General features: G+C 39.5%; 2 protein-coding genes across 2 annotated transcripts; one reads left to right on the top strand and one right to left on the bottom strand.

Moving 5' to 3' along the window:
- The first annotated feature begins 586 nt into the window (after positions 1 to 586).
- Positions 587 to 4,143, top strand: LOC139122777 (uncharacterized). Its single transcript, XM_070688483.1, has 4 exons — positions 587 to 1,062; positions 2,087 to 2,208; positions 2,608 to 2,865; positions 3,583 to 4,143. The coding sequence occupies exons 1-4, from the start codon at positions 993 to 995 to the stop codon at positions 3,667 to 3,669; spliced, it is 537 nt and encodes a 178-aa protein (XP_070544584.1). The 5' UTR covers positions 587 to 992; the 3' UTR covers positions 3,670 to 4,143.
- Positions 4,144 to 4,324: 181 nt separating this feature from the next.
- LOC139122776 (testican-1-like) lies at positions 4,325 to 25,600 on the bottom strand. The gene is made up of 11 exons (XM_070688482.1): positions 25,330 to 25,600; positions 18,140 to 18,227; positions 15,253 to 15,346; positions 14,055 to 14,242; positions 12,726 to 12,796; positions 12,029 to 12,149; positions 9,264 to 9,383; positions 7,298 to 7,510; positions 6,255 to 6,332; positions 5,806 to 5,943; positions 4,325 to 5,459 (listed from the first exon to the last, which is right to left on the bottom strand). Exons 1-11 carry the CDS (start codon positions 25,435 to 25,437, stop codon positions 5,392 to 5,394), a joined length of 1,287 nt encoding a protein of 428 aa, XP_070544583.1. The 5' UTR covers positions 25,438 to 25,600; the 3' UTR covers positions 4,325 to 5,391.
- Between the last annotated feature and the right edge of the window lie 866 nt (positions 25,601 to 26,466).

The following is a 26,466-nucleotide window of genomic DNA, read 5'->3' on the forward strand; positions in this document are numbered from 1 at the left end:
AATTGTTGTTCAACATACGCAGTGGGTATAGTAACAGGGTCTCAGAAATTGACGTCGGTTTTATTTTGAATTCACAGTGACATATATGACTTCATCAAGCAGGCAGTTCAAAAACGCTTAAGGTAGAATGCGCCTCGGGGACAGATATTCGGACTCTCAAACTTTTATAATTCTGGTTTGAACACGATTGGAACTAATTTGGGATAAATGGATCTTCATATTTTTCAAATTGCTCAAAAGTGTTAGGTGCCCTATAGCTGAAAGTTGCAATATTACAAATTACTTAGAAAGACAAGTTTATAACTTAAAAAGAAAAGCAGATGAGCTTATATTTGCAGATAAAACCGACATTACTTCACCATCCAATTATCCCAAATAAGTTCCAACAGTGTTTTTGGTCTGTCACTTTTGAGGGGTTAGTTAGAAGTTCTTGGAGTTTAGTAAGTAAAGTTTTGTGAAAATCGGGAACTTTAGTATTCTCCTACAGAGATAACACAGGATTTAATTAACATAGGGTGATTTGTTTCTCTGGTATAATAATTTTCATTCTTGATATGGAGAGAATGGTTGAAAATTTGAGCAAAAGTTGAAGTGTTTCATTATCGAAGGTCGAACTACCTTAGCATCGTGTGACGAAGTAATTATGATATTTATTAAGTGCAATGATTAATAGATGTAATATTTCATAGAAAGGAAAAGTGACCTCTTTGAACTTGGACCAGCACTATAGACACTCTTTTGTTCCTAGAACACTTTTAAAGCGAAAAAAGTGATGGTACCGCCAACACAGACTTCCTTGTCAAACTGTTAGCTGCTGAAATGCTGGTACGAAGCTGATACGTCATGGTGGGGCGCCGGGACTTGTTATTTGTGTTTGGCCGGCAAGGATCCAACTGACTCGCGCACAATTACATCGCGAGTTTTCTGTTTGCGAGGAAGACTTCACATAAGGTAAACTGGGACACGGCATTATCAGAAAATCAGGGGTTCAAATGAAGATTGTGAACGCTATCGTCTGTTGTCTGGTTGTCGGAGGATGCTGTCTCATCACAGCTTGCGAAGGTCAGTCTGTGTTCTAATACCAGCTTCTTAAGGTAGAACGCGCCTCGGGGACAGATATTTAGACTCTAAAATTCCTATAATTCTTTTCTGATCTACCACTTGTTGGGGCTAATTTTAAACCTATTGGAGAAGTAAAACTTTCACCGTCTTAGTTTTTCGACAATCCAAAATTTAATTTCCCCCCATAGAGTTAACACAAGGATGGCGGCCATTTTGAATTTCATATATCGCAAAATGTTCGGTAATTTGTTTCGTTTGTTACAAACTTTGTATGGTGACCCCTGATTTTTATTGTTGATTTAGTAGAGAATATTTGAAGTTTGAGCAAAAGTTTAAGTATTTCACTTTCGAGGCGCATACTACCTTGGGATATAGAAGAAAGACATCGATTTCTACAATTGTGTGGAGCGGTATGAACCTGATTCACACCCCGGAAATTAAAGTTTACTAAATTTAACGGTGCGTCTTTATAGCTACAGTAATCAGTTTCCCTGGTCTTTGAAAATCAAGATCAGTACAATGCATGAGCGAGCAATCGTCACCTTGAGATTTTTGGCATGGTTTGCAACATGGGACAATAAAAAGACATGTTTTCCCAGCTGTTATGATATTGGTTCTGAGGGAGTAGTGCAACACAATCCATACCTCTACCAAAGTGGTGATAATTGCAATACATTGCTTGTCATTGAGAGTCGTTGCGTCGTCCGGTCCGCATGGCTTGACTAGGTCTGCACAGTACAGTCTCTATGCTACAGCGAAGGAGGGTCCCCGCTTGAAGAAGCGCCACTTGTTTTTGTTTGTTTTTTGTTTTTTGTTTTGTTTGTTTTGTTTTGTTTTTGCGGGGGGGGGGGTAACGTTTTTCTTCCTATATGGGCTTACGAGCGTAAAATTGGATATTCATGCAGCCAGAATCGTGCAGGAAATATTTATTTGCACCACCATGCGTAAGAAAGACCAGCAAATATTACACCCACAAACATTGATAATAATCACATTCTAATTGACACGTCCTTGACGTGCCCAGATGATGACAGCACCCATCGCTATGGTTACTGTGAACTTCGGCCAAATATCGTGACCAACGAAGACGGAGAAGTCGACGAATCCATCTTAGACATCGGCGGAAAGATCAGGATGAGAGAAAAGGTAAAAATGAAATCATGCATCTGTGATCAACGCAGAAAGTTGCTTTATTTTTGTGTGCATTTATTCAAATTAATATTATGACCTGTTGATGTTCAACATGTTGGGCCAATTTACTTTTTTACTTTATGCTGTCGACAAAATCTGAAAGAAATTTTGTCAAAAAGTTAACGCGCGAGCAATGTGTCAAAGTGCAATGTAAGACCTCTAATGAAGACAAGAGAGTATATTTCAGCAATTACATACATGTATATATTTCATAGTTGTCCTTATGCGCATGCGTTCAAGTTTCCTTCAGATGTTTGCTGTTCTCAACGAGAAAGCCTTATCATCAAATTGAAAACTAAAACTGTTTGTGTGTTTAACATATTGTTGCAACTCATGGTACAAAAACATCGACAGTTGGAGCACAACGGTCACTTGGAAATGAACATAACGATACATGGCCTAGATCCAACTTTGGCTGATGGACAAGTCTACCTGACACCTCACCAACTTGGTGACCTGAGTGAGGTATGTCAATCTCTAGGGGGCGCCTTCCAAAATACTGAAGACCAAATCGATGTGTTGGTGGATGAAGATGGCAACTTCGATACTGAACTGGTCACTGATGATTGGACGCTGGTTGGACCGCATGCCTTGATCGGTCGGTCGTTTGTTGTGAGTATTAAATTTGAACAGAAACCCAGCAAAATGCAGTTTCAGTCAGTAGTTTGCGCCTCGAAAGTGAAAGACTTCATTAAACTTTCGCTCAAACTTTCATCAATGAATCTTTCAACTATACCTTTTCAATATCTAGAATAGAAATCGGGGGTCACAGTGCAAATTTAAGTACTAGAGAACAAGTTACCCGAGATTTACCGATATTTGAAATTAAAAATGGCCGCCATCCCTCTGTTAAATCTATTGAGAAAAATAAAATTTCAATTTTCGAAAAACTAAGCCGGTAAAAATTTTCTTTCACAGAGCTTTAAAATAAGCCGCTACAAGTGGTAGATCAAGAAAGAATTGTTAAAGTTTGAGATTCCGAATATCTGTCTCCGAGGCGCATTCTACCTATACATTCTTATTACTTTAAAAGTGTAACTTATCCAACGATGGTTACCTTCGAAAAGATTGTTCAGATCCCCGTCTTGTGAGCGATGTTTTTGCGCACTTTGATAACCTTCTTTTAACTATCCAGAGCAGCATCAGAATTGTAAGTTTCAAGCTATCATTTCCAAAAAAATGTGACATAGCAAGACTACGCCGCCGCCGTTCATGGAGATAGAGATCTATGCACGCAGGACGACAGGAACATTATAGCTGCTTCATCGCTTCATTGACTCAATATAGAGACAAAGGACTGACTTGTTGTTTTACTTTTTTCGTTGCCAGCTTCATCGTTGTGTTCCTGGTTCCAACAATTGTGAAGACCGTATTTCTTGCTGCATTATTGGACTCGTTAATGATCAGTTCTGGTGACCAACAGAGTCAGCGCCCGTCGTCTTCGACTTCTCCTGTGTACATTTGCTAACAGTTCTTGGACTTAAGTTAGTACACGCCTCGACTGCGAAGGGCTTACACTGTTGCCCAAATCTTCAATGAGGAAACCTCAAATCATTCCCTTTTGAAATTAAGTGTAAAAATTGGGGTCACAGTGCAAAATTCGGTACTAGAGAAACAAATTACCCACTCTATGCTGACAATTGAATTACAAAATTGCCGGTTTGGGGAAAAATAAATTGTCTAATTTCACAAATCGAAGCCGTGAAGTTTCAAAATTAGCCCCCACAAGTGTTAGACCTAAACACTATTGAAAAAGTTTGATATCTGTCCCCGAGGCGCATTCTACCTTAATACCCTTAAACTGCTTGTAGAATAGGATGGAGGGATAATTATTCAGTATACAATGAACACTTGTAGGTGTATCCAAGCCTATTTCCAGACGCTGTCCCTCATCGTGTCGACTATGGGAAGATAGTCACCAGATCTCCATGCTCTGCACCGTTGCCGGACTTGTTTCGCGAAAGACCAGCGCCCTCATCGATTAACCATCACATCAAAATCACCATCTCTCCAGTGCTTCTAGTTGACCCTATTAATGTCACTAAAATATACACCAAAACACAGAGGCGGATTCATTTAAAAGTATTTAATTGTATCTTTTTTTTAGAAATAGAGGTATACAGTGGTGTTGAGTTGTGATTTTATTCAAATATTTGTTTCGCTTCATTTTTCTCCGCGTCGAAGGACACTCTACGCAGTTACCGTTACAAAGCTATTTTACCTACTCGGCGATACACAAACCAAATTTGTGACGTCAGACTGGACAAAAGCGAATCACCGACAGTGTACATGTGAGAAAATCTTTTTGTACCGCCTGTGGCTGAGTCAAATGAATACTTCACATAAAAAAAACAAAACAAAACAGCTTTAGCCTACACTATCAGCAACGCAGAATATATGCATCTTGTTGTCAAACATTCACATAAAAAGAATTAAGGCATGTTTCGTGTTTATGTATATTTGCTCATTATTTTACATATTTTTGCAACAAGATCTCGCATCGAATTCGGCATAATCTATTACGTGTTAATGATTAAAAAGAGTGAAAATCTGAAGCTAGAGAAGCGATGCTTTGACTGGTTCTCGTCAACTATATACCTACTTGTAAACATCACAATAATATAATCAAAATCACCACTGCCTGACGCAATTTGTAAAATGGTATAACTTTTTTGTCTTGTGAGATCAGGAGAATATACTTCTCTATTACGTTCACATTTTTTTACTTTATACAATCTGCATTGTTTAATTCTCAGAAAGATTTTTTTAAAGTGTAAACCGGAAAACACGTGTTTTCTTTGAAAAAAATCGATTGTGATCGCTTTCTTGTTAAAGTTAAAACTTTACATTCCGTACATGTTCTTGCGTGGGTTGGCATCAAGAACTGAATATGTTTGAAAAATATCAGCGTGTCCTATTATAACTTGTGTAGTTAGTGCCATTTCCATATTTCCATCTGAGAGGAGAAAGCTGGCATTAAATAGATTGTCTCTCCCCATACAGTGCACTGGCTTACTGTCTTTTTACAGTTGTACATCCACTTATACTTAAAAGGCACAAAGGAGTTCATATTTTCCGGCTATACTTGGACATACATATATACACAGCATATGTTTGGCTACACTTTGCTTGTTGGTCCTAGTTCGACTGGAGACCTGAACCCAGTTCTGTTACTCCTTCTGTTTCAGTGTCATCATATATCTGATCTGAAAGTGATGAAAAATAATCGGAAAATCAGTACACAGAAACCTTCATGCCTTAAAAGACATGAAAGGACATCATGAGATATAATGTAAAAATTCTGACGATACTTCAAACTCTCTCCTCTCTCTCTCTCTCTCTCTCTCTCTCTCTCTCTCTCTCTCTCTCTCTCTCTCTCTTATCAGAGGTACTTGATACCTGGGAATTCAAACCCAAAGCAAACCATGTTTTTGAACTTGTGAACTCACTGTTGTCTCTTTTGAGAATCTATCAACGCTTTGAAACTCGAAAGCCACAGATTTACATCCAGCCTCACAAGCAGACTCACAATAATTAAGTCTCAGTACCTACCGCAAGCGGGCGCTCCAAGGACCCGAGTATTGCCATACTCTGTGCCGTATTTGTCGACACACCAGCAATATCCCGTGCTGCTATGACACTGCGTTTTGGCGTAATAACCCGTTTCATCGCACGATGGAACATACGCTCCTGTGAAGAAGAACTTGAACAGTTATGAATCGATAATCAATCGATCAATCAATTAATCAATCGTTGTGGGTCAATATATCGATAGATTTACAAATTGGTCCATTAATGCATCATTCGTTGAGTTTTATATACGAATTCGGACAAAAATAAGAATTTCCGTTAGATGAAACGTTTTGTGCGCCGAGGGCTGTATTGAGGGCGCTCTATTTGAGGACCTGGCGCTCTACCAATCCGTTCAACCATAGACCCTCGAGTTTTTCTCGAGGGTCTATGGTTCAACGAACAGTTGTTAAAGAGTAATGTGAATTTACCAGCTAATGGCCTGACTTCACCCCTTACGACTATGGTTGGCACGTCTGCCAAAGCGCTGTAACATGGCGGCGTATCGTCTGAAAGAAAAGTGCAAATAAGGAAAGAAAAGTGTGGACAATTTTATAAAAGGTGTATCGTTACGCAAATCGGTCTAATGCCTCGCTGAAATCTTAAGTTCCATTTTACAGTTCCGCTGTCTTCTTAGGGTGAAACGAGATTTTATCTCAATGAAACATTTTCATGTGTAATTGGATTCAATTTTATGGCTGCAACGTTTAACGACCTACAACACCGACCGGACGCAGACAGCCCAACTTGTAACACAAAGCGCGCTGATATAGACTGGCATCTCTGACATCACTATAGGCAGTAGACATGCAGATTTTAAAAAACATCAATGTTTGGCTGTTAAAGAATATCGAAGTTGTCAAACGCAAAGGAAAAAAGCGACGAGTTCATCACGCGTGTTCTGATTGGTCGAGCAGAGTTCATGGGTCCGGTCAGCTGACATCGAATGACTAGAGCGGTCGTGCACACGTGAATACCACTAAAAGAAAACCTACCTAAAATCTTTTGGATTATAAACTTTCCCGCTCAAATTTGGAGACGATTTGGGCATACGTACACAAAATTTTAGTCTTGAAATATTTTAGTCTCGGAATATTTATGTTGTACATCGTTTTACTGCATGGAGGGACCCTGAGTATGTGTTCATGTGTGGGGTGTTCTACTGGGCTCTAATGAAAACACGTAACTCAACAGCAATATAGCTGATACAGAATCTGACGTTTTCAATTTTCTACAATTCTACTGCCTAAACTCCCCTCATATCCACAGGCGCCCGTGGGTTGGGCAGTCTGCTCGATCGATCGATTCTCTGCTCGAATCGATTTGTTCTAGCAGACTACCCAACCCACGGGTGCCTGTGCACATATCTGAATTTCTGCGATGATCCAAGCGTTGGCTAAAATCCTACCCCTCCCCCAAAAAACTTCCGATTGCATGATTTAATATGTGTTAACGTGAATGAACAGTATCTCACCGGCACTGTGCAAGCAAATACACCATTCAACGCCGGTTATTTTTCTATCCAGATTGGTATCACAGCTGTCCAGGAACGGTACCATACAAATCTCATAATTGTCGTCATAGAGGCTTTTATATTCGGTTGGAGTCAAAACCATGTCCCTGTCTAAATCCATATTTGTGAACATCCAGGCTGTCGATTCCTTGCATTTCGGAAGAACTTCAACCGCTGCAAAAAAAACCAATAAAAAAGCAGATCTTAATCACTCTCTATTGCCAGTTCATCAGTTTCACGAGATTAGGCGAGATCTCGCAAGTCTTCGCGCTAGATAAGTCTTGACCTATATAGATGACCTCTCATTCGGGTCATGTAATCACGCAACTTTATATGTAAAAAATCAATCAACACAAGGCCGTTTCATGATTACAGTTGTAACATATACGCCCGTCCCGCTATGAAAATAACAGTTAGGGGACTTTTGACAGGGACCACACGCCGGGACTTCATGAGTTTCCAAGGTAGCTATGTACAAGCCCTGATCAAAATGTCTGGGCCAATGAATTAGGTTAATGCACTGTTGGAGTCCCTCGCTCGTTTCACCTCGTCGCCCTTTGTACAGAGCAACAAACTATATCATCGAAAACAACAGTATTAAGAACAAATTAAGATAGAACGAATCGAGCAGACGTCCTGACCAAAATCTGCCGTGATTTCTCCTGAAAAGAGCACTATTTCTTTCTTAAAATGACAAGGGACCGAGGAGAATGGAAGTTTCTGGCATCGTTCCTTTTTTCTAGAAAAGAAAGCCTTCATCCAAGACATGAGGATGTCAAATTTCATAGCAACAGACCTAGTGATTTTCTGATAATGGCTTGTATGCACATAATATCATCAATCTTTTACTCGACAAATGAAGACGAATTACTCCATAAATCAGGGCACAGTAGCGACAGTGTTGGTTACCAGGAACACGCACCCGGTCCGGTCACCAATTTTGTCCGTTTCAAACGATTTACAAAATACGGTGTCGAGTACGCGGGAAAGAAGAAAGCCGCATTAAAGGAACTCTTCGCATAATGAGACACGCCCACCTGTTAACGCTCCAAGTGATGAGTAGAAATAAATTGTTACAAACCAAGAATTAAACCGATCGTGTGTGTGTGTGTCCTTCCGCTAAATGGCGAATTAAGCATAGCCTTGAATTGTCAGGTTGTCTGGTCTGTTTTATGTTACTGCCTGAGCCAGTAACAACTTTCCATTATCGGCGGCAATCATAGGCGAACTCTGAGACCAGGTTATCAGAGTAACGTCCTGTAAGCAGTGTAACCGCGTGACGCGCTGTTACCCGGTGTTATGCGAAGAAGATATTCATAGAATGGGTTTTGGAGAGCGGGAACGACTGCACTTGTGACGTCAATGCTTTCATTTTGAAAAACCACTGTACGGGCGCGGTACGGGAACTTCTAAGGATTCCCAGCTCACTTCGCGCAACGTTAACAGCGCGCCTTTGAATGATATCGTCTGAATAGGGACCAATGTTTGAAAGGAGACGGCTCTTGTGACGTAAGTGGACATGCCGATGAGATAGAATGTCGTGAATAAATTATAGGATTTGAGGTGTTCAACGTACAAGCCATGCGTTCACCAGTTCAGAGCGGCCGTGTATCGTGTAATCGATTCTAGTCTACGTAGAAATTTGTCTATTTCTGACGGTTTTGTTCATTTTACCATGTAAAGCACGTGAGTGTAAATTTACACGAGCACGTCACTGTAGTTGAGGGACTACTAGGAATTTGATCGAAGCACAAAATAAAATTGCGAGAATACATGTACATACATCGGTAGAATTCATGAGCTCCTCGAAATTAAGAAACCATTGCAGATCCCTATAGGACTGCTTTTCACTGCAGAACTGTCATAATTTCAGAGATGAAACAACAAAGTCTGATTTACATTGAAATGCAAACAAGTGTCATCATACCTGGCCTGGGTTTGGCTTTGTGCGGATTTTTCTTGTACAGTTCGTCTTCGTCCTCTTTAAGAAGTCTGAACCATTCTACCAGACGATTGGGCAAGTCTTCCATCTCATCGGACGTACAATCTGGAAGGGAAGGATATTTGACTTCAAATGATCATGCAAAGTAACATTAGGCCTAAAAAAAAAATTGTGTGTTTCCGGTAACCCGACCTACCCTAGTTCAAACCCCCGACCCTAAACTTTTTTTTGGACGTTGAAAACAAATCCCGCGAGATTGGCTGGGAAAAGTTTTAAATCACGCGTGATTTCATGACGTCATTAAACAACAATAGCGACTGCTTGTGCAAGCGTGTTTTCCGTAACATGTGAGAAATGCGATCACGTTCAAGAAAAAATGTAAAAAGTGTGAGAGGCTCCCCACCTAACTATCCAAAATGTTTTTGTGTCGAGTTTGTGTTTAATTCGTTTCAAAATGTGTTCCTATATTCTTATCAGATTTTTTGTGTTAATGAAAATGTTTGTTTCACCTCGGATATTTGTAGGGAAGTTTGGATTAGGCCCCTAGTGTGTACGGTAATGTTTTGTTGTGTGGGGAAAGCTTATGGCGATTGTAAAAAGTGTGAAAGAGGCTCCCCACCTAACTATCCAAAATGTTTTTGTGTCGAGTTTGTGTTTGATTCGTTTCAAAAATGTGTTCCTACATTTTTATCCGATTTTTGTGTTAATGAAAATGTTTGTTTCGCCTCGGATATTTGTAGGGAAGTTTGGATTAGTGTGTACGGTAATGTTTTGTTTGTGTGGGGAAAGCTTATGGCGAGACGCAGCCGGACCTATGGTGTTACAAAGTTGATGAGTGGCCCTTTGACGCTTGCGTTTCGAAACCCGAGTGTGGTTTCTCATCAGTCGCAATGTAGATTCTTTCGTTAGTTGTGTTTGTTTTTTAATGTATTTAAGTGGTCTTGCTCTTCGAATAGCGAGGCAAGAATATCAATGTTTGGGTCTCATTGTGAGTCCGTTTGGTGGTCTGGTTTGTTTTTTTTTGTTTCTTTACTTCTGTAAATTTTGTTTGACTAGTGTGTCTTTTAGGTTTTTGTTTCTCTTGTAAGCAATGATTGGTGATTCTGGAATAGATTCCTTATAGTGTTGAGTCCTTCTCCAGTTCAGCCCAATGTTTCAAAAGACTTCCTTAAGATCTTTTGTTTTTATGTAAGGGCTGTATGTTGTACTGAAGATGAGTTTGTTTGTTGCTTCTTTACGTGTACTTGTAAAGTTTGTTAGTGTATTACGAATACTGTGGTTTATTTTTTCTGTTATATTCGTGATTTCATTGTTTTTGTATTCTCTGTCGAGTAGTTTGTTTTAAAGAAAGCGACTTTTTTAGTAAAGTCGTCATTGTTGTTTCAAGTGCGAGCGTATCTAAGGATTTCACCTTTGATAAAGCCATTAAATGTTGCTGTCGGGTGACATGATTCTCTATGTAGAAATTGGAATGTGTCTGTTGGTTTAATATGTGTTTTGATGTCGAGGATATTTTCTTTGTGGTATCTTGCACCTTTGAAAACTACTACATCTAGGAATGTAATTTCTTGTGTTGAGTTTTCGTATGAAAACTTAAACGTTGGGTGCATTGTGTGGATTTTTTGAGTGAAGTTAGTGAGTTCGGTTTGTTGTTCCAGAAAGATTGCAAAGACACCATCTCTGAATCTTTTCCAGAAGTGAATGTTGTTGTGGTTGTTTACGATTATTGTCTTTTCAAGTTCATGAAAAGCAATGTCTGCTATCTCTGGCGAGGCATTCGATCCCATGCTGCAGCCCCGGGTTTGGCGGAAATATTGGTTGTTAAATTCAAAACTGTTGTGTTTTAGAATTAGTGAAAGCATTTCTATTAAGTCTTCCGTGGGTGGTTTTTTGATGCCGTAATTTGTTGAAGCGAGGTTTGTGAGTTTAATGTTTCACTGACTAGCCGAATCGCTTCGTCGTGAATTGTGTTTGTGTCCATCGACACCACGTCGAGTGTTACAAGAAATGCATGTTGGGGAAATTTGTTTTTTTCTATTTCTTGTATGAAGTTTGTTGTGTCTTTTATATTTGACGGTTGTTGCTGGACCAGTGGTTTTATGAAATAATCCAGGAATTCTGAAATTCTGTTAGTGGGACCGGAGCAGCCACTAAATATTGGTCTCCCTGCAAACGTTGAGTTTTCAGGCGGCGATTTGTGAATTTTAGGCAATAAGTACCAATGCGGGGTACGGATTTTATGTTTTTTGGATCGAGATACTTATAAGTATCATGGTCGATGTGTTTGTTCTCGTACATATTGTTTAATAGTTCGTGTACTTTGTTTACTGTTTGTTCTGTGTCGTCACTGTCTAGTTGTGTATAATACTGAGTGTTGCGTAATTGTCTTTTGCATTCGTGTATGTAATCTTTTGTGTTGACAATGACGATGCCTTGACCCTTGTCGAAGGGTATTAAAACTTTCACATTTTCTTTTTTGTAGAGAAAAAAAATTACCAAAAAAAAATTTTTTTTCTACCTACCTACCCTATTTCTGAAGAGCATGTTACAGGAAACACACAATTTTTTTTTTGGCCTTATACATATTAGTTTCCAATGTTAAATTGCACTGTGGTTTAATGAAGAAATTGTCCTATGAATGCACCAATAATTATTTTGTATTTTCAGTATCCAAACTTATCCATGGATAAGCTTGGCCGATTTCTGAGTGAGTGGATCACTTCTGCGTCACACCTTACGTCATCACTAACCTAAAGACACGGCTTCTTCACTATCGGGTGCCGGTGCTGGCAACTGTAATTGTCCGCCTATCGCATTGCCCGCTGGCAGAAGATCTGTCATCAGAAGTGACTCTTTGGACATATGTGGGTCCTGTGTGTATTACAGAAAATGAAACGATTAGCTTTTCTTTCAGGTTAATCATGAATAACTTTGAGCTTTTCATGTGAATCAGTCTCTCTCTCTCTCTCTCTCTCTCTCTCTCTCTCTCTCTCTCTCTCTCTCTCTCTCTCTCTCTCTCTCTCTCTCGTTGAGCATTCGGCTCACCAAAAGTGGCATAGACACACTTGTGCATATCACACGGTATTAAAATAGACAATCAAACCATTTGGATCGGCCGATGTTCAAAAAAAAATTGTTTTTACTCCAGTTTCACATGGAAAAGAGGATAGAAGAAAGAGGTAATCACGGGTTCTGATATTGTTCATTCATGTTGTAATCAAAGCTGAAAGTGATACGGTAACTGTGTTGTCGTACACTTACTTAGTGGTAGCCATTATTCATCAAGCCCCCCCCCCACCCCCCCACCACCCCATCACCTGAATTTCTGACTTATATGATATAAAACATGGCAGATACTATGAGAAATGCTTTTCAGCCACCCCTTGAATTGGTATCAACTTGACCAAAGCAGCGCTTATGAAAGATTATTTGCTCTTTGATACTTACCTGATCAACGTAGTCGTATCGCCCAGTTTCTTGCCTGTAAAATTCATTATCTCCGTCATTATTCTTCAATTCTGAGCAGTTGGTAAAAAGTGTAAAAATATCATGTGTTACAAACACCAGGTTTCAGATCTCATTTATTTAATTTATTTTCATGAAAGAGACAAAGTTCCATAGACTAAGCTTTGATGTCGGTCTTTGAACTCGTCCCAGTTACGGGCGTTTTGGAGGATTTTGAATAGCTAACAATATTTAAGATGTTTCAAGGGAAAATTACCTGAAAAAACAGTAAAACTAAAGAGGTAAACTAGTCGATAACATTAAGAAAAACATAAAACCGACAGACTCCAACACAAACAGACGTATGAAAGTCCATAGGCCACATTATCGTTTTTAAATTTTTGAAATCTGTTGAACAAGATTCTGTGGTAACCTCCGTAATAAGTATTTGCGAATGCTGAACGCTGATACAAATCAAGATGAGTAGTATTGTGTGGTGGTATCACGAAGTGATACCATAATGCAATGTACCAAGCTATCTCCTCAATGCTAAACATTTGCATGTCAATTTCGAGAAACAAATAATTTCATGCATATCTTAGTCATAGCAGACAGTTTGACCAGGATGAGCTTAAGGTAGAACGCGCCTCGGGGACAGATATTCTGACTCTTAAACTTTTACAATTCTTTTCTGATATACCACTTGTGGGGATTCATTTCAAAGATCTTGGCGTAAGAAAACTTTTCACCGTCTTAGTTGTTCGAAAATCGAATTTTTTTACTCCCAAGAATTAAAGGGACAAAGTCGGCCATTTTTCATGAATTTTGTTTGATACGAAATACTACTTATTTTGTTTGACATGTTGAAAGATACTGAATGAATGGGCGACCATGCATATATTCGACCCCGGTTTTAGACAAATTAAATGAAACCAGCGCGAAAATGAATTCATGACCATTAATTCATTTTAGAGATGTTTCATGTATCGTGTCTAAAACCGGGGTCGAATATATGCATGGTCGCCCATTCATTCAGTATCTTTCAACATGTCAAACAAATAAGTAGTATTTCGTATAAAACAAAATTCATGAAATGGCCGACTTTGTCCCTTTAACATAGGGATGGCGGCCGTTTTGAATTTCAACTAGCGGTAAATCTTGGGTAATTTGTATCTCTAGTACCAAAATTTGAGAGGTGAACCCCCTCCCCCCTATTTTATTCTTGATTTTGAGAGGGAATGGTTGAGATATTCCTGGAGGAAAGTTTGAGCAAAAGTTCTAAGTCTTTCACTTTCGAGGCGCAAACTACCTTAAGCATGGCAAGCGTCCCACCTGTACACGGACATCGGCCATCGCACGCTTTGATGATTCTTTTGCCCGTGATGCAGGCTCGGCGCTCTAAGTGACACTGGTCGGAGTACTTGACACCGTCTGACCCGCATACGATATACGGATGGACAACCGGACACTTCGGACAGTCCTTTTTGCTCCCTTTCTTCGTCTTGCTATGTGGCCTCTGTCTGTAAAGACACGCATGCGCGCAGAGAATTAACCCACTGTTGTCGCTTCACTCACACTGAATGGTTCGAGAAGGCAATACTTTCTGTCAGAACAATCAATTAAAACACTCCCGACGTTTTCGTGTCGAAACAAAGTCATTTGAGTTTTGCTAACAGGGTCGTGTCCTCAGCGAACTGTTTATAAGCGAGGACTTTGCACTTACACATCTCAACTTTCCTCCATGGTAAATACACACTGCTGGGAGATGTCATCATCAATTTAATTGTCGCTATACACACGTCTTGTTGTGATTACAAGAAGTGTTTGGAACACTACTCCATTTAACGCACACGTACCGCATCTCTTTTCCATGTGTTGAAATCAAATGTCTGGAAAAAAGTCTCTTACATAATATTTGCATTCTACCCATAAAACGAAATAAAAACGATAGATATAACTTTTGAAAATATTATAAAACAAATCCATATTTTCTTATTTCTCTTTCTCTCTGAAGTGTGTATTTGCCTAGCCAACTGAACACAATACAATATGCCTCACTGTTGACAACTCAATGTTAGTATTCATTTGTCAACGATAACTTTGCATATTTCACGAATAATATTTTGTGTTGTTACATAACTTTGGAAGAAGAACGGGTATTTGTTTTGTAAGAACTAAAATAATGGGAATATATAAAAGGTAAATGTTGTTGTTCCCTAAGCTTTTAAAGGTCGCTGGGTTAAAGATATACTGGCTTTCTGGGTGCACGTTCTGTCACCATTAATATCTTGAACTTGAAAATGTAATTCTGCCTGACAGAAACACGGTGTGTCGTACAGCCTAGTGGACACACGAAAGCAAATAAACTGTTGAAATTATATACAAAAGGTCATGGACAATTTTATTTTGCGAATTTGACATTCAGGTCTTCTAAACACCGAGTTCCTGTGACCTTCGGATTTCACTGCATGAAGCCGGTTTACGCAGGACAAATCTAAACTCGGTGAGAACTTAGTTCAACATTACATACCCGTTTTTAACCTTATGTTTACTGGTGCATACGGCCTTGTTGTCAACAATCTGGCACGTTTTGCTGTGACCACATTTTACTTCGTCGCACAAGTCTGGACAAAAAAAAACCAGAGTGATTTAGAAACCCACATACAAACTCTTCCACTGTTCTTGGAAGAATACACCATTAAAACGACCCTTCCCCATTTTCTGGCAGCCTCTTGTCATTGGTCAATCTGTACATCTGAGGCAACGGTGCCGATAAAGGGGGCAGGGAATAAATTGACGGCTGCTCGCTAAAAAGGTGTGCGCGCGCACCTTCAGTGTTCTTTGGCGCGCAACACTGACGAAGCGCGCGTTAGAGAACCAAGTTACACTATAAAAAGTATCAAAACAAGTAGCGAGTATATCCGGGAGAATTAAGTATGGCACATTGCGTTCTTACAAGAGATGGGCCTTTTATATGCAGACGACTTCGCTACTTCCTTCAACACTCTTTAAATCTATTCATTCGTCGGGCTTGTGTTCCTGGTTGTAAACTACGAAATTGAATTAGAACCTTAAACACTGAGAACGGTAAACAATTTCAAGCCGACAATTGATTAGAGGGGAGAGTAAAAAGTTGCGTTTTTCCATCTTTATTGGACTTTTCAGTAGCTTTTCTTGTCGGAGGTATTTAGGGACTGGACACAAATTACAGGGGGGGGTGGGCCGGTGTTTTTTGGGGGTGGGTCGCCATTTTTCGCGCAAGCATTTTTGAAGGGTCATAAAATTTTGTGCAAGCCTATGGGGGAGGGTCACCTTTTTTCATGCATCAAAGCTGAAATTGCATGTGCACGTTATGGAATACTGAAAAAAAAAAAAACCTCCTGGCACTTTCATTTTCTGCCATTACCATTTTCGGCGCGCCCTTCGGGCGCAAATTTCAGGTATAATAAACAATGTATTGATGATCCAAGCAGCCACATTGATTTAAGTTGTCATGATTTCTACTTATTCAACACTATTGTGCATAACTGTCCCCTATAATGACTCTTTCAATAACAATTTGGGAGATTACTTATTTGACATCATTCTCCCATTGACAATACATTGGGTATAGGTCGGTGTCAAACGTTCATGTCGCTGTATGTACATTTTTTAATTTTTTGAGGACATTGACAGAATACAAACTGTTCAGAATAGTGCATAGTGTCATTAATAACAACTGGAAGCTTCAGGTCGAACAACTTTTGAATAACAATTTAGGATCAGATAACCTATGAGTTATTTGTAGTTTCCTCATAGCCTACAATGTATAGTGAATCAACATTTTGGTGAAATTCCAAAATCAAATTTCTTGCACAACCATTGACTTGAAACCACTCTAGTCTAATCATGAATATTAATACTAATAATTAGGTGTACATAAATGCACAGGTTTACCAAGTTTTGTATTGGAAAAAAATTATTCATAGTTTCATCATAGACTGCCATGTATAGTGAATGGACATTTCAGTGAAATTCCAAAATCAAATTTCTTGCACACCCATTGACTTGAAACTACTCTAGTCTAATCATGAACATTAATACCAATAATCAAGTGTACATAAATGCACAGATTTTCCTATTTTTGTATTGGAAAAAAATTATTCATAGTTTCATCATAGACTGCCATGTATAGTGAATCAACATTTCGGTGAAATTCCAAAATCAAATTTCTTGCACACACATGGACTTGTAACCACTCTAGTCTAATCAAGAACATAAATATCAATAATCAAGCATACATAAATACACAGATTTGCCAAGTTTTGTATTTAAAAAAAATTATTCACAGTTTCTTCATAGACTACAATGTATAATGGATCCACATTTCATGCGAAATTCCAAAAACAAAGTTATTGTACACAGATGCACGTGTTACCACCCTCTTCTAATCAAGCACAATTATGTCAATTATTCAGGGTCATATATACACAAATAGTGCATATTTTTAATTTTGAAAATTTTTTTTTACAGTTTTGTCATAGACTCCCATGTATAGTGGATCAACATTTTATGCGAAATTCCAAAAACAAAGTTATTGTACACAGATGCACATTTTACCACCCTCTTCTAATCAAGCACAATTATGTCAATTATTCAGGGTCCATATATGCACAAATAGTGCAAATTTTTAATTCTGAAAATTTTTTGACAGTTTTGTCATAGACTCCCATGTATAGTTTTGTCATAGACTCCCATGTATAGTGGATCAACATTTTGAGAGAAATTCCAAAATCAAATTTCTTGTTCACATGTGCACTTGTAAACAACCCATGCTAATCAAGTATATCTATATCAGTTATTAAACATCTGTATATGAACAGATATAGCTAGTTTTATACTGGAAAATATATGTTCGTAGTTTTCTTATAGTCGACTACATGTATAGTGAATCAACATTATCGATAAAATCTAAAAATTACATTTTTTGTACAGGCATGCACTTTTTACCTGCCACTTCAAGCAAAGTACATTTACATGAATTATCACACACATATGATTTGATATTTTTTGGACAATGCGTTATATCGGCCACATTTTGCCTTCCTTTCGGGAGGGCGACTTAACAAGTATAGCAAGTCAGAAGGGGGTCTTTAACACATTGCGGGTTTTTTTGGGGGTATTGAGTAACAGGGGAGGGTCACTTATTTTCATGCACGGATAAGGGGGAGGGTCACTAATTTTGTGCATGAACTTTTGAAGGGTCACTATTTTTTACGCAGCGGTTTTTCGAAAAACACCGGCCCACCCCCCCCCCCTGTAATTTATGTCCAGTCATTTGCTCATGCGTGTTTCTATCGAAGGTATCGGTATACTTTTGAAAGGTTGTTGGGAAAATGTATCGTCTAATATTTTCATGATATGTCTACAAACGTTACCATCTTTCTTGTTCTTGATTTTGACTTTTCGATCTGTATGCTCTTGAAGGTCCTTCAACGCTTGCTTGCTGAGAGGATTGGTATCTTCCTGCAAAACAAAAATGAACCAAGGTGTGTAAATTTCACTGTCGGCTACTTCCTTTTACATCATTCACATGTAAATTTTGTCCTTCTGGCTGGAGATTCTCAATGGTCAACTCGAGTTGTTCGACCAAGCGATATATATACTGTATACACTTGCCGTGATGTGAACAGCTGAACTTGTTTTCTTGGTTAAGTTTATTTACGACAACAGCTCTCGGAAAATCGGGTGTATGACTGGTCCCTCTGTCACGTGACGATGATTACAGGTATCGATAGCCCAATTTGCATAACGCTAATTGTTATCGCAACACACTGTAATTAGAGCAAAGCTGTTTACGAAGCCAAGGTAATTATTTCGGCAATATTTTAATTGGCTTTCAGGGGTACATATTATACGCTCAATCACAACCCCTCCACACACCGGTGAAGCTCCTGCAAACAGGCTGTATTGTCAATGATCAAAACTTTGTTCTCTCAACGATAGCTCCTTGTGGACCAAAGGGCAAAAATGTGGTAAGGTGACGTAAGTGTCTTGTTTTCAAAGAAATAGCGTCACCACCTTCTATTAAAGTGGTGCTTAGTAACGTCGAGGAGAGATGAAGGCTTTTTACAACCTGTGATTAAGTTTAACGTGCTTGCATATTTACGTGTTCGGTAGCATTATGTGCATTAACCTAAAATCGTATAATTCAGCCAAGCATTTTCCACAGATAACGACTTATGTCATCATCGATTTTCCAGGGATAAAGTAAACATTACTACTTCTCTTCGTAGGGATTTATTGGCAATATGTTAATGTCTTGTGGTAGATTTGATGAAAATTTTTACAAGATAAGTTGTTTCTTTACGTTACAGACAGCGATGTTGACTGGAGGCAATTGGCTAAGGAAATGGTCTGTGAAAAAGGTAAATCTGAGGTAACGGGACAATCGTGTGAAGACAACTCGAGCAGAAACTGTTTCAACCTTGCGTGTATTTGGCGTTTGAATTCACGCTCGTTGCAGTTACAGTGTGTGTTTTGGTGTTTCAACATCGACTCTTTTGAGGTGTTCTATATTTGGTGGCAGTGTGGCGTGATGGCGAGGTATTTTTGGTTTGTTTACGCATTTTTGGCGGGCTTACGTATTCTGCCGACAATCCCGTTACGCACAACTTTGAGATGCAGACGCGCACTCGGCCACGTCACGTGGCCTCTCAGAATCCAGCCGAGTTTACTTTAGCGCCAAAAACCACACTTACCAGACTTTCACAATAATTGCCAGACTGCGAATTACAGTCATGGTTGTGGCTATTTTCAGTGGCACAATGGAAATAGAATCGCCCTCGTGACATTCTTGATTTGGCTGAAAGCATGCATGCCAAAAGTGGAAAAGTTCCGGATCTGTGAGTTAGTGACCCGATGATAGAACCGTGCTCAAAACTTATTCCTCGCCGGCTTGTGTTTCACCGTTGGGGAAAAAGCGATGAAAACATTGTGATATTTATATCAGAAACAGACCTCTATAGAATTTTGCAGTATGTGGTTTTTCTCTTCCATTGGAAATGCAACTATAAAGGTAATAAATCACAGCATCGTGTCAAAATGCTCAGTGAGAATACGAGTAGTCGGAAACAGTAGTTTAACGCGAAGATAATGACGGCACCCATAACGACGGGAAAAAGACGTCGTCGGTCGTAGACAGGACGGAAGAGCGGTATGCGGGAAGGAATGCTACATATTTCTTCGCTCTCGTCAAGATTTTTGAAAGTGTAAATATCTCTTCTTTGGAGCTTAAAATAACATGGAGATGCACTTTGAACCTGGAGCGTTGTCTTCAAAGATTAATCATCGGCTTAGGGTCGAGAAGTCGGAATCGGTCGATCCATTTATAATAATTTCATCTCGCGGTCGATTGCTTTACACCCTACAGCTTTCCCATGACATCCAATGGAGTGTAGCCATGAAATACGGATATATTTTAATTGGGGGACGAGATCCTAAAACCATATAATTCTTAGCATTTGCCCTGCAAAATAGTCAAGGTTTTGTGCGAAACATTAAGACACCACTTGCCTATAGCTAAATAAAACGCTTTACTAAATTTGCTCATCATGCTCATTGTAACAAGCACGCCCCCCACAAAAAGCAACATTGAGATTACTTTGCTAACTGAATCATGCGGGGTTCTACACCGATGGAAGGGCCTTTCTAATTCAGTGCTAGGCTGTGCAAAGAATGGCAAACACGTTATCCTGGATTCTTGACGGGTTGCGAAAGACTGGAGCGCGCGAACTGGGTAGTGGTCTCCGTGTACGTCATAAGCTGATGGGAAAAGCTACGGACATCATAAATTTGTCAAATGTTTCAGTACATATATTCTGCTAAGCTCATTAACCCCCAGGCCACAAAGCCCCGAGAACAAGACCAGTCTGTCGGGTGTTTCAAAAGCTCCGAAAAGAGTGGGTCGGACAGTTTGAATAATTTATCTTTTGCAATAACCCGAAAGATGCTCACAATAAGGGACAAGCCCAGGCGTCACTAAGGGACTGGACATAAATTACAGGGGGGGGTGGGCCGGTGTTTTTCGAAAAACCGCTGCGTAAAAAATAGTGACCCTTCAAAAGTTCATGCACAAAAATTAGTGACCCTCCCCCTTATCCGTGCATGAAAATAAGTGACCCTCCCCTGTTACTCAATACCCCCCAAAAAAACCCGCAATGTGTTAAAGACCCCCTTCTGACTTGCTATACTTTTTAAGTCGCCCCGAGTCCCGAAAGGAAGGCAAAATGTGGCCGATATAACGCGTTGTCCAAAAAATATCAAATCATATGTGTGTTATTCATGTAAATGTACTTTGCTTGAAGTGGCAGGTAAAAAGTGCATGCCTGTACAAAAAATGTAATTTTTAGATTTTATCGATAATGTTGATTCACTATACATGTAGTCGACTATAAGAAAACTACGAACGTGTATTTTCCAGTATAAAACTAGCTATATCTGTTCATATACAGATGTTTAATAACTGATATAGATATACTTGATTAGCATGGGTTGTTTACAAGTGCACATGTGAACAAGATATTTGATTTTGGAATTTCTGTCAAAATGTTGATCCACTATACATGGGAGTCTATGACAAAACTATACATGGGAGTCTATGACAAAACTGTCAAAAAATTTTCAGAATTAAAAATTTGCACTATTTGTGCATATATGGACCCTGAATAATTGACATAATTGTGCTTGATTAGAAGAGGGTGGTAACACGTGCATCTGTGTACAATAACTTTGTTTTTGGAATTTTGCATGAAATGTGGATCCATTACACATTGTAGTCTATGAAGAAACTATGAATAATTTTTTTTAAATACAAAACTTGGCAAATCTGTGTATTTATGTATGCTTGATTATTGATATTTATGTTCTTGATTAGACTAGAGTGGTTACAAGTCCATGTGTGTGCAAGAAATTTGATTTTGGAATTTCACCGAAATGTTGATTCACTATACATGGCAGTCTATGGTGAAACCCTATGAATAATTTTTTTCCAATACAAAAATAGGTAAATCTGTGCATTATGTACACTCAATTATTGGTACTAATGTTCATGATTAGACTAGAGTGGTTTCAAGTCCATGGTTGTGCAAGAAATTTGATTTTGGCATATCACTTAAATGTCGATTTACTATACATGGCAGTCTATGATGAAACTATGAATAATTTTTTTCCAATACAAAAATAGGAAAATCTGTGCATTTATGTACACTTGATTATTGGTATTAATGTTCACGATTAGACTAGAGTAGTTTCAAGTCAATGGGTGTGCAAGAAATTTGATTTTGGAATTTCACTAAAATGTCCATTCACTATACATGGCAGTCTATGATGAAACTATGAATAATTTTTTTCCAATACAAAACTTGGTAAACCTGTGCATTTATGTACACCTAATTATTAGTATTAATATTCATGATTAGACTAGAGTGGTTTCAAGTCCATGGTTGTGCAAGAAATTTGATTTTGGAATTTCACCAAAATGTTGATTCACTATACATTGTTGGCTATGAGGAAACTACAAATAACTCATAGGTTATTTGATCCTAAATTGTTATTCAAAAGTTGTTCGACCTGAAGCTTCCAGTTGTTATTGATGACACTGTGCACTATTCTGAACAGTTTGTATTCTGTCAATGTCCTCAAAAAATTAAAAAATGTACATACAGCGACATGAACGTTTGACACTGACCTATACCCAATGTATTGTCAATGGGAGAATGATGTCAAATAAGTAATCTCCCACATTGTTATTGAAAGAGTCATTATAGGGGACAGTTATGCACAATAGTGTTGAATAAGTAGAAATCATGACAACTTAAATCAATGTGGCTGCTTGGATCATCAATACATTGTTTATTATACCTGAAATTTGCGCCCAAAGGGCGCGCCGAAAATGGTAATGGCAGAAAATGAAAGTGCCAGGAGGTATTTTTTCTTTTTTCAGTATTCCATAACGTGCACATGCAATTTCAGCTTTGATGCATGAAAAAAGGTGACCCTCCCCAATAGGCTTGCACAAAATTTTATGACCCTTCAAAAATGCTTGCGCGAAAAATGGCGACCCACCCCCAAAAAACACCGGCCCACCCCCCCCCCTGTAATTTGTGTCCAGTCCCTAAGTCATCATTCAGTTGAAATCTCACGCTTCAACGAGTTGCCCTCGCGGCAGATGCGTCACTGAGCAGATAACGTTTCCCTCGCCAGCCGTCCGCATCATTCGCTCAAACATGTACCAACCGCTCGCGACCCGCACAGACACCGACGCTTCCCAATCTAAAATTGATTTCTACTATGCAGGGGCCGATCCGTGTCATCGCGGATGACCTACTTGTCATGCGTGAAGCGATTGCCATTGAAATCAATTTAGTCCAAGGAAGCAAAGTTGTTGACAAAATGAAAATTGGTCAAGTAACATAACAGTAGCATCTCCCGCGTTCACACGGCCGTAGCGAGCTGCACGGGGTCGTTTCTATTGTATTTGGTCTTTGCTGAGGTTAACACCAAAACTGCACAAACACCGGATGACCTCTCGATTATCGCCGGTATAAAAACCCGAAGCTGAGACAAGGGTGAGTGCACCAGCACAAAAGTGATCTATTTTTGATACGGCGGTAGTTAACGGCCTTGTTTATAGATATCTGTTGGGCGATTTCTTGGGGACTGAACAGGACTCCACTTAATTGTCTCTCTCATTTGTAAATGTCACCCCCGGGATATTTACGTGAACGCAATGACCTGTGTAAGCCCGAAGGACGCGTTTTTAACCGCGAGATTGTCTCTAACCAGCGGAGAGGAACGTCTCTAACTGTACTTTCTCACCGCTCCCGTTCAAATCCAACCGACGAATAATGAAAGTCGGTACGTGAATTGTACGTACAGAGTTTTCAGAGGCACGTTTCTGGAAAACTACCTGGGCTTATGTAACAGTCGAACGGTGGACGAAAAGACACTTTTCAAAGAGGGCACAATGTGTTTGGATGGTCCCACAATGAGTGCGTACCGCAGCGCGAAAAGTCGGATCTGTTTCATTGATACCATACACAAAGGCAGTCATCACAAAAATGTCGATATTTATGAATAAATTCCAGTGAGTGTAGAAAAACTGAGTTGTCAGCTGAATACCAGTCTAACTCTCGATCTGCCGCATTCCAATTCTCAATATTAGAGCAAAAACGGGTATTGTGTCTCAAAATATCGTTTCGACTTCTGACGGAAACTCACGGCTCAGCGAGTCAGTCCACAGAGACCACGCCTCCTGTCGTTCGTTATTTAAAAGATACTCGAGTTTCTAGACATTCGGATGACAATTTAATTGTAACGGTCCTTTTCATTATGGCCGTACAGTCAGTGGGTGACCATCCGTCACGTCGAGCGACTTTTGAAATCATATCGACACCGCAGACAAGTCTCGCCGCCCTGTCGTGTGAAACAAGAGTTGCTAGCAAACTCCTGTGTCTATCTGTGTTAGTTTATAAGTTTTGTCACTTTATATAACAATGGCATGATAGTCGTAGATTTTTAAGTCCATTTATTCGTTGCATAACCGTTATCTCCTCTTTGATATATGATAAACAGAGAGAGAGAGAGAGAGAGAGAGAGAGAGAGAGAGAGAGAGAGCGAACAAACCGTAACTGTTTTTCTCGTACCCCAATCTCAGTCATACCTCTCGCTCACTTTATAAAACTTGCTGGTTTAAACACAGCTGTATCTTTCCAAGCCCCAAATAATTTTGCGTAACCCAGCTTTATTGTAACATTCCACAAGTGCACAGCCTATTCGACAGCGTCAAAGACTCGATGTACGCAACGGGCTATACATGTGTTCTATTTTCAATCACTATTAACGAAACTTTCTAAAGATTACGTATCCGGTATAAGTTACGTCACACTAACACTGCGCAGATCTTTCCGGAGACCTGTTTAGGATATGTGTTTATATATTCTAAATCGTCAACTACTGATGGTACATTTCTACGAGAAGGGTCATTTAATTTGAGACCGTCGATTATTTTTGAAGTTGCAGAGTCCGTGACTTGCGAATATCTAGGGACCCGTGTAATCGATAGCTTACAATTTATTGAATTGAAAATGAATAGGAGACTTATAAGTCCCGTGAGTGGTTAATTGTCATTAGCTGTATGTGATCTGCGTAAGCATTACAAACGAAGAAGCCGGCGGATACAGTTTACAAGACGTTTAGGTTACAAGACGTTGAATATCTGTCTTGAGACGTGTGAGAAGCAGACAACTATTGAAGACGACACGTCATTATTTAAGAAAGATGTGTGTAAGCAGTTATAAGGCGTGCGTGGAGATACCACGTTGCCCGAACTCGTGGTATTTACGAACTGGCAAATTTATCAGTTTCAACATCTACTCCTTACGAGGACAGCGTTGTCAATTTCCACACCGTAGATGTCAATCACATCTTTGAAGATTTTTTGCGTGATGGTATCATCGGGGGGAATGTTTGCTGAGAGCCAGATTACGAGATACCGCACTCGCTGCTGAAGGTTACGTTATTAACGCTGGCTGCCCTACAAACTCGTGATAGTGAAAAAAATACTCACCACTGGACTTAACATTGACTTCCAGCTCTTCCAATCCTTCTGGGATTTCTTTGCATGCCCAAGCGTCAACAAAACGGCGAGCAAGCAGAAAATTACTACGAGTCTCATGATTGCAATAGCGATCACAACTGGGAGGCAGGGACCACGGATTAGACGCAGAACATCGGAACGAAAACACACAACGCACACTGTCCGCTACGTTGATGTCAATCCGGGTACTTTGCAGAGCACGGGGGAACGGCCGAACCTCATTGGCGCAGCCCGGTAAACAGATGTATAATGGGAAACGCGCCAAGACGTAATGAGATACACAACCCATGCCGTGAGTTCGATTGTCAATCAGTGGTCGGGCTACGGTTTGTTATTGGTGTGAATAACGAGATCGTTGACCTGTGACGTGTGCTAAACTTCAATCAATGCCTTCTTGTTACTTTAATGGAAAGGAGGCAAATACTCCCATGGCAGTGCTACATGAATACTTTTCCGCCGATGAGGAAAAATTCGAGTTACGCATCCGTGCCAGAAGAATGTATAGAAATAGCAATAGTATCAATTCTAAAGCCCTTTATTGCTCTCGCTGGACACAGTTTTAAACTTTATTGATTTTTGCGACCACCTGATTTTTTGCTATGTACATACTTAACGACAGAAAATTCCTGGAAATATCCCTCTCAAAAAAAGCAAAAACAAAACAAAAACAAAAAACTGACGCGCAACACTGCTGCTGAATCATAAGAGACGGTTCATTCGTGGGTGAACCGTCTTGTTTTATCAAGGCTCTTTAATCCGCTGAACGCAAAAAGTTTCGACTTATTGTCGGAATAAATGGACCTTGGCCCAGATTGGTCGATATCCCTACATTCTAAGCAGACTTCCCATACATTAAGACTTCGGGATAACAAAACCTTTACGGCTCTCGTCCGTCGCCGCGCCACATCAAGGCTACCATTCGCCATGCCGTCAGTTCGTTACTCACACCTCAAATAGATGCATTTTCCTATTGTTGTTCTGTTTGTAAAATACAATACCTCATTCTGCCGCAAAATCACTTAAAATGCATTTTTAACTTGACAACAAAGCCTGCGCGTGTGTTATATCTGACGTTTACGGGTGACCACTGAATTCTAATCTGGACAA

The sequence above is a fragment of the Ptychodera flava genome, chromosome 22 (assembly GCF_041260155.1).
Source record: "Ptychodera flava strain L36383 chromosome 22, AS_Pfla_20210202, whole genome shotgun sequence".
Taxonomy (NCBI): domain Eukaryota; kingdom Metazoa; phylum Hemichordata; class Enteropneusta; family Ptychoderidae; genus Ptychodera; species Ptychodera flava.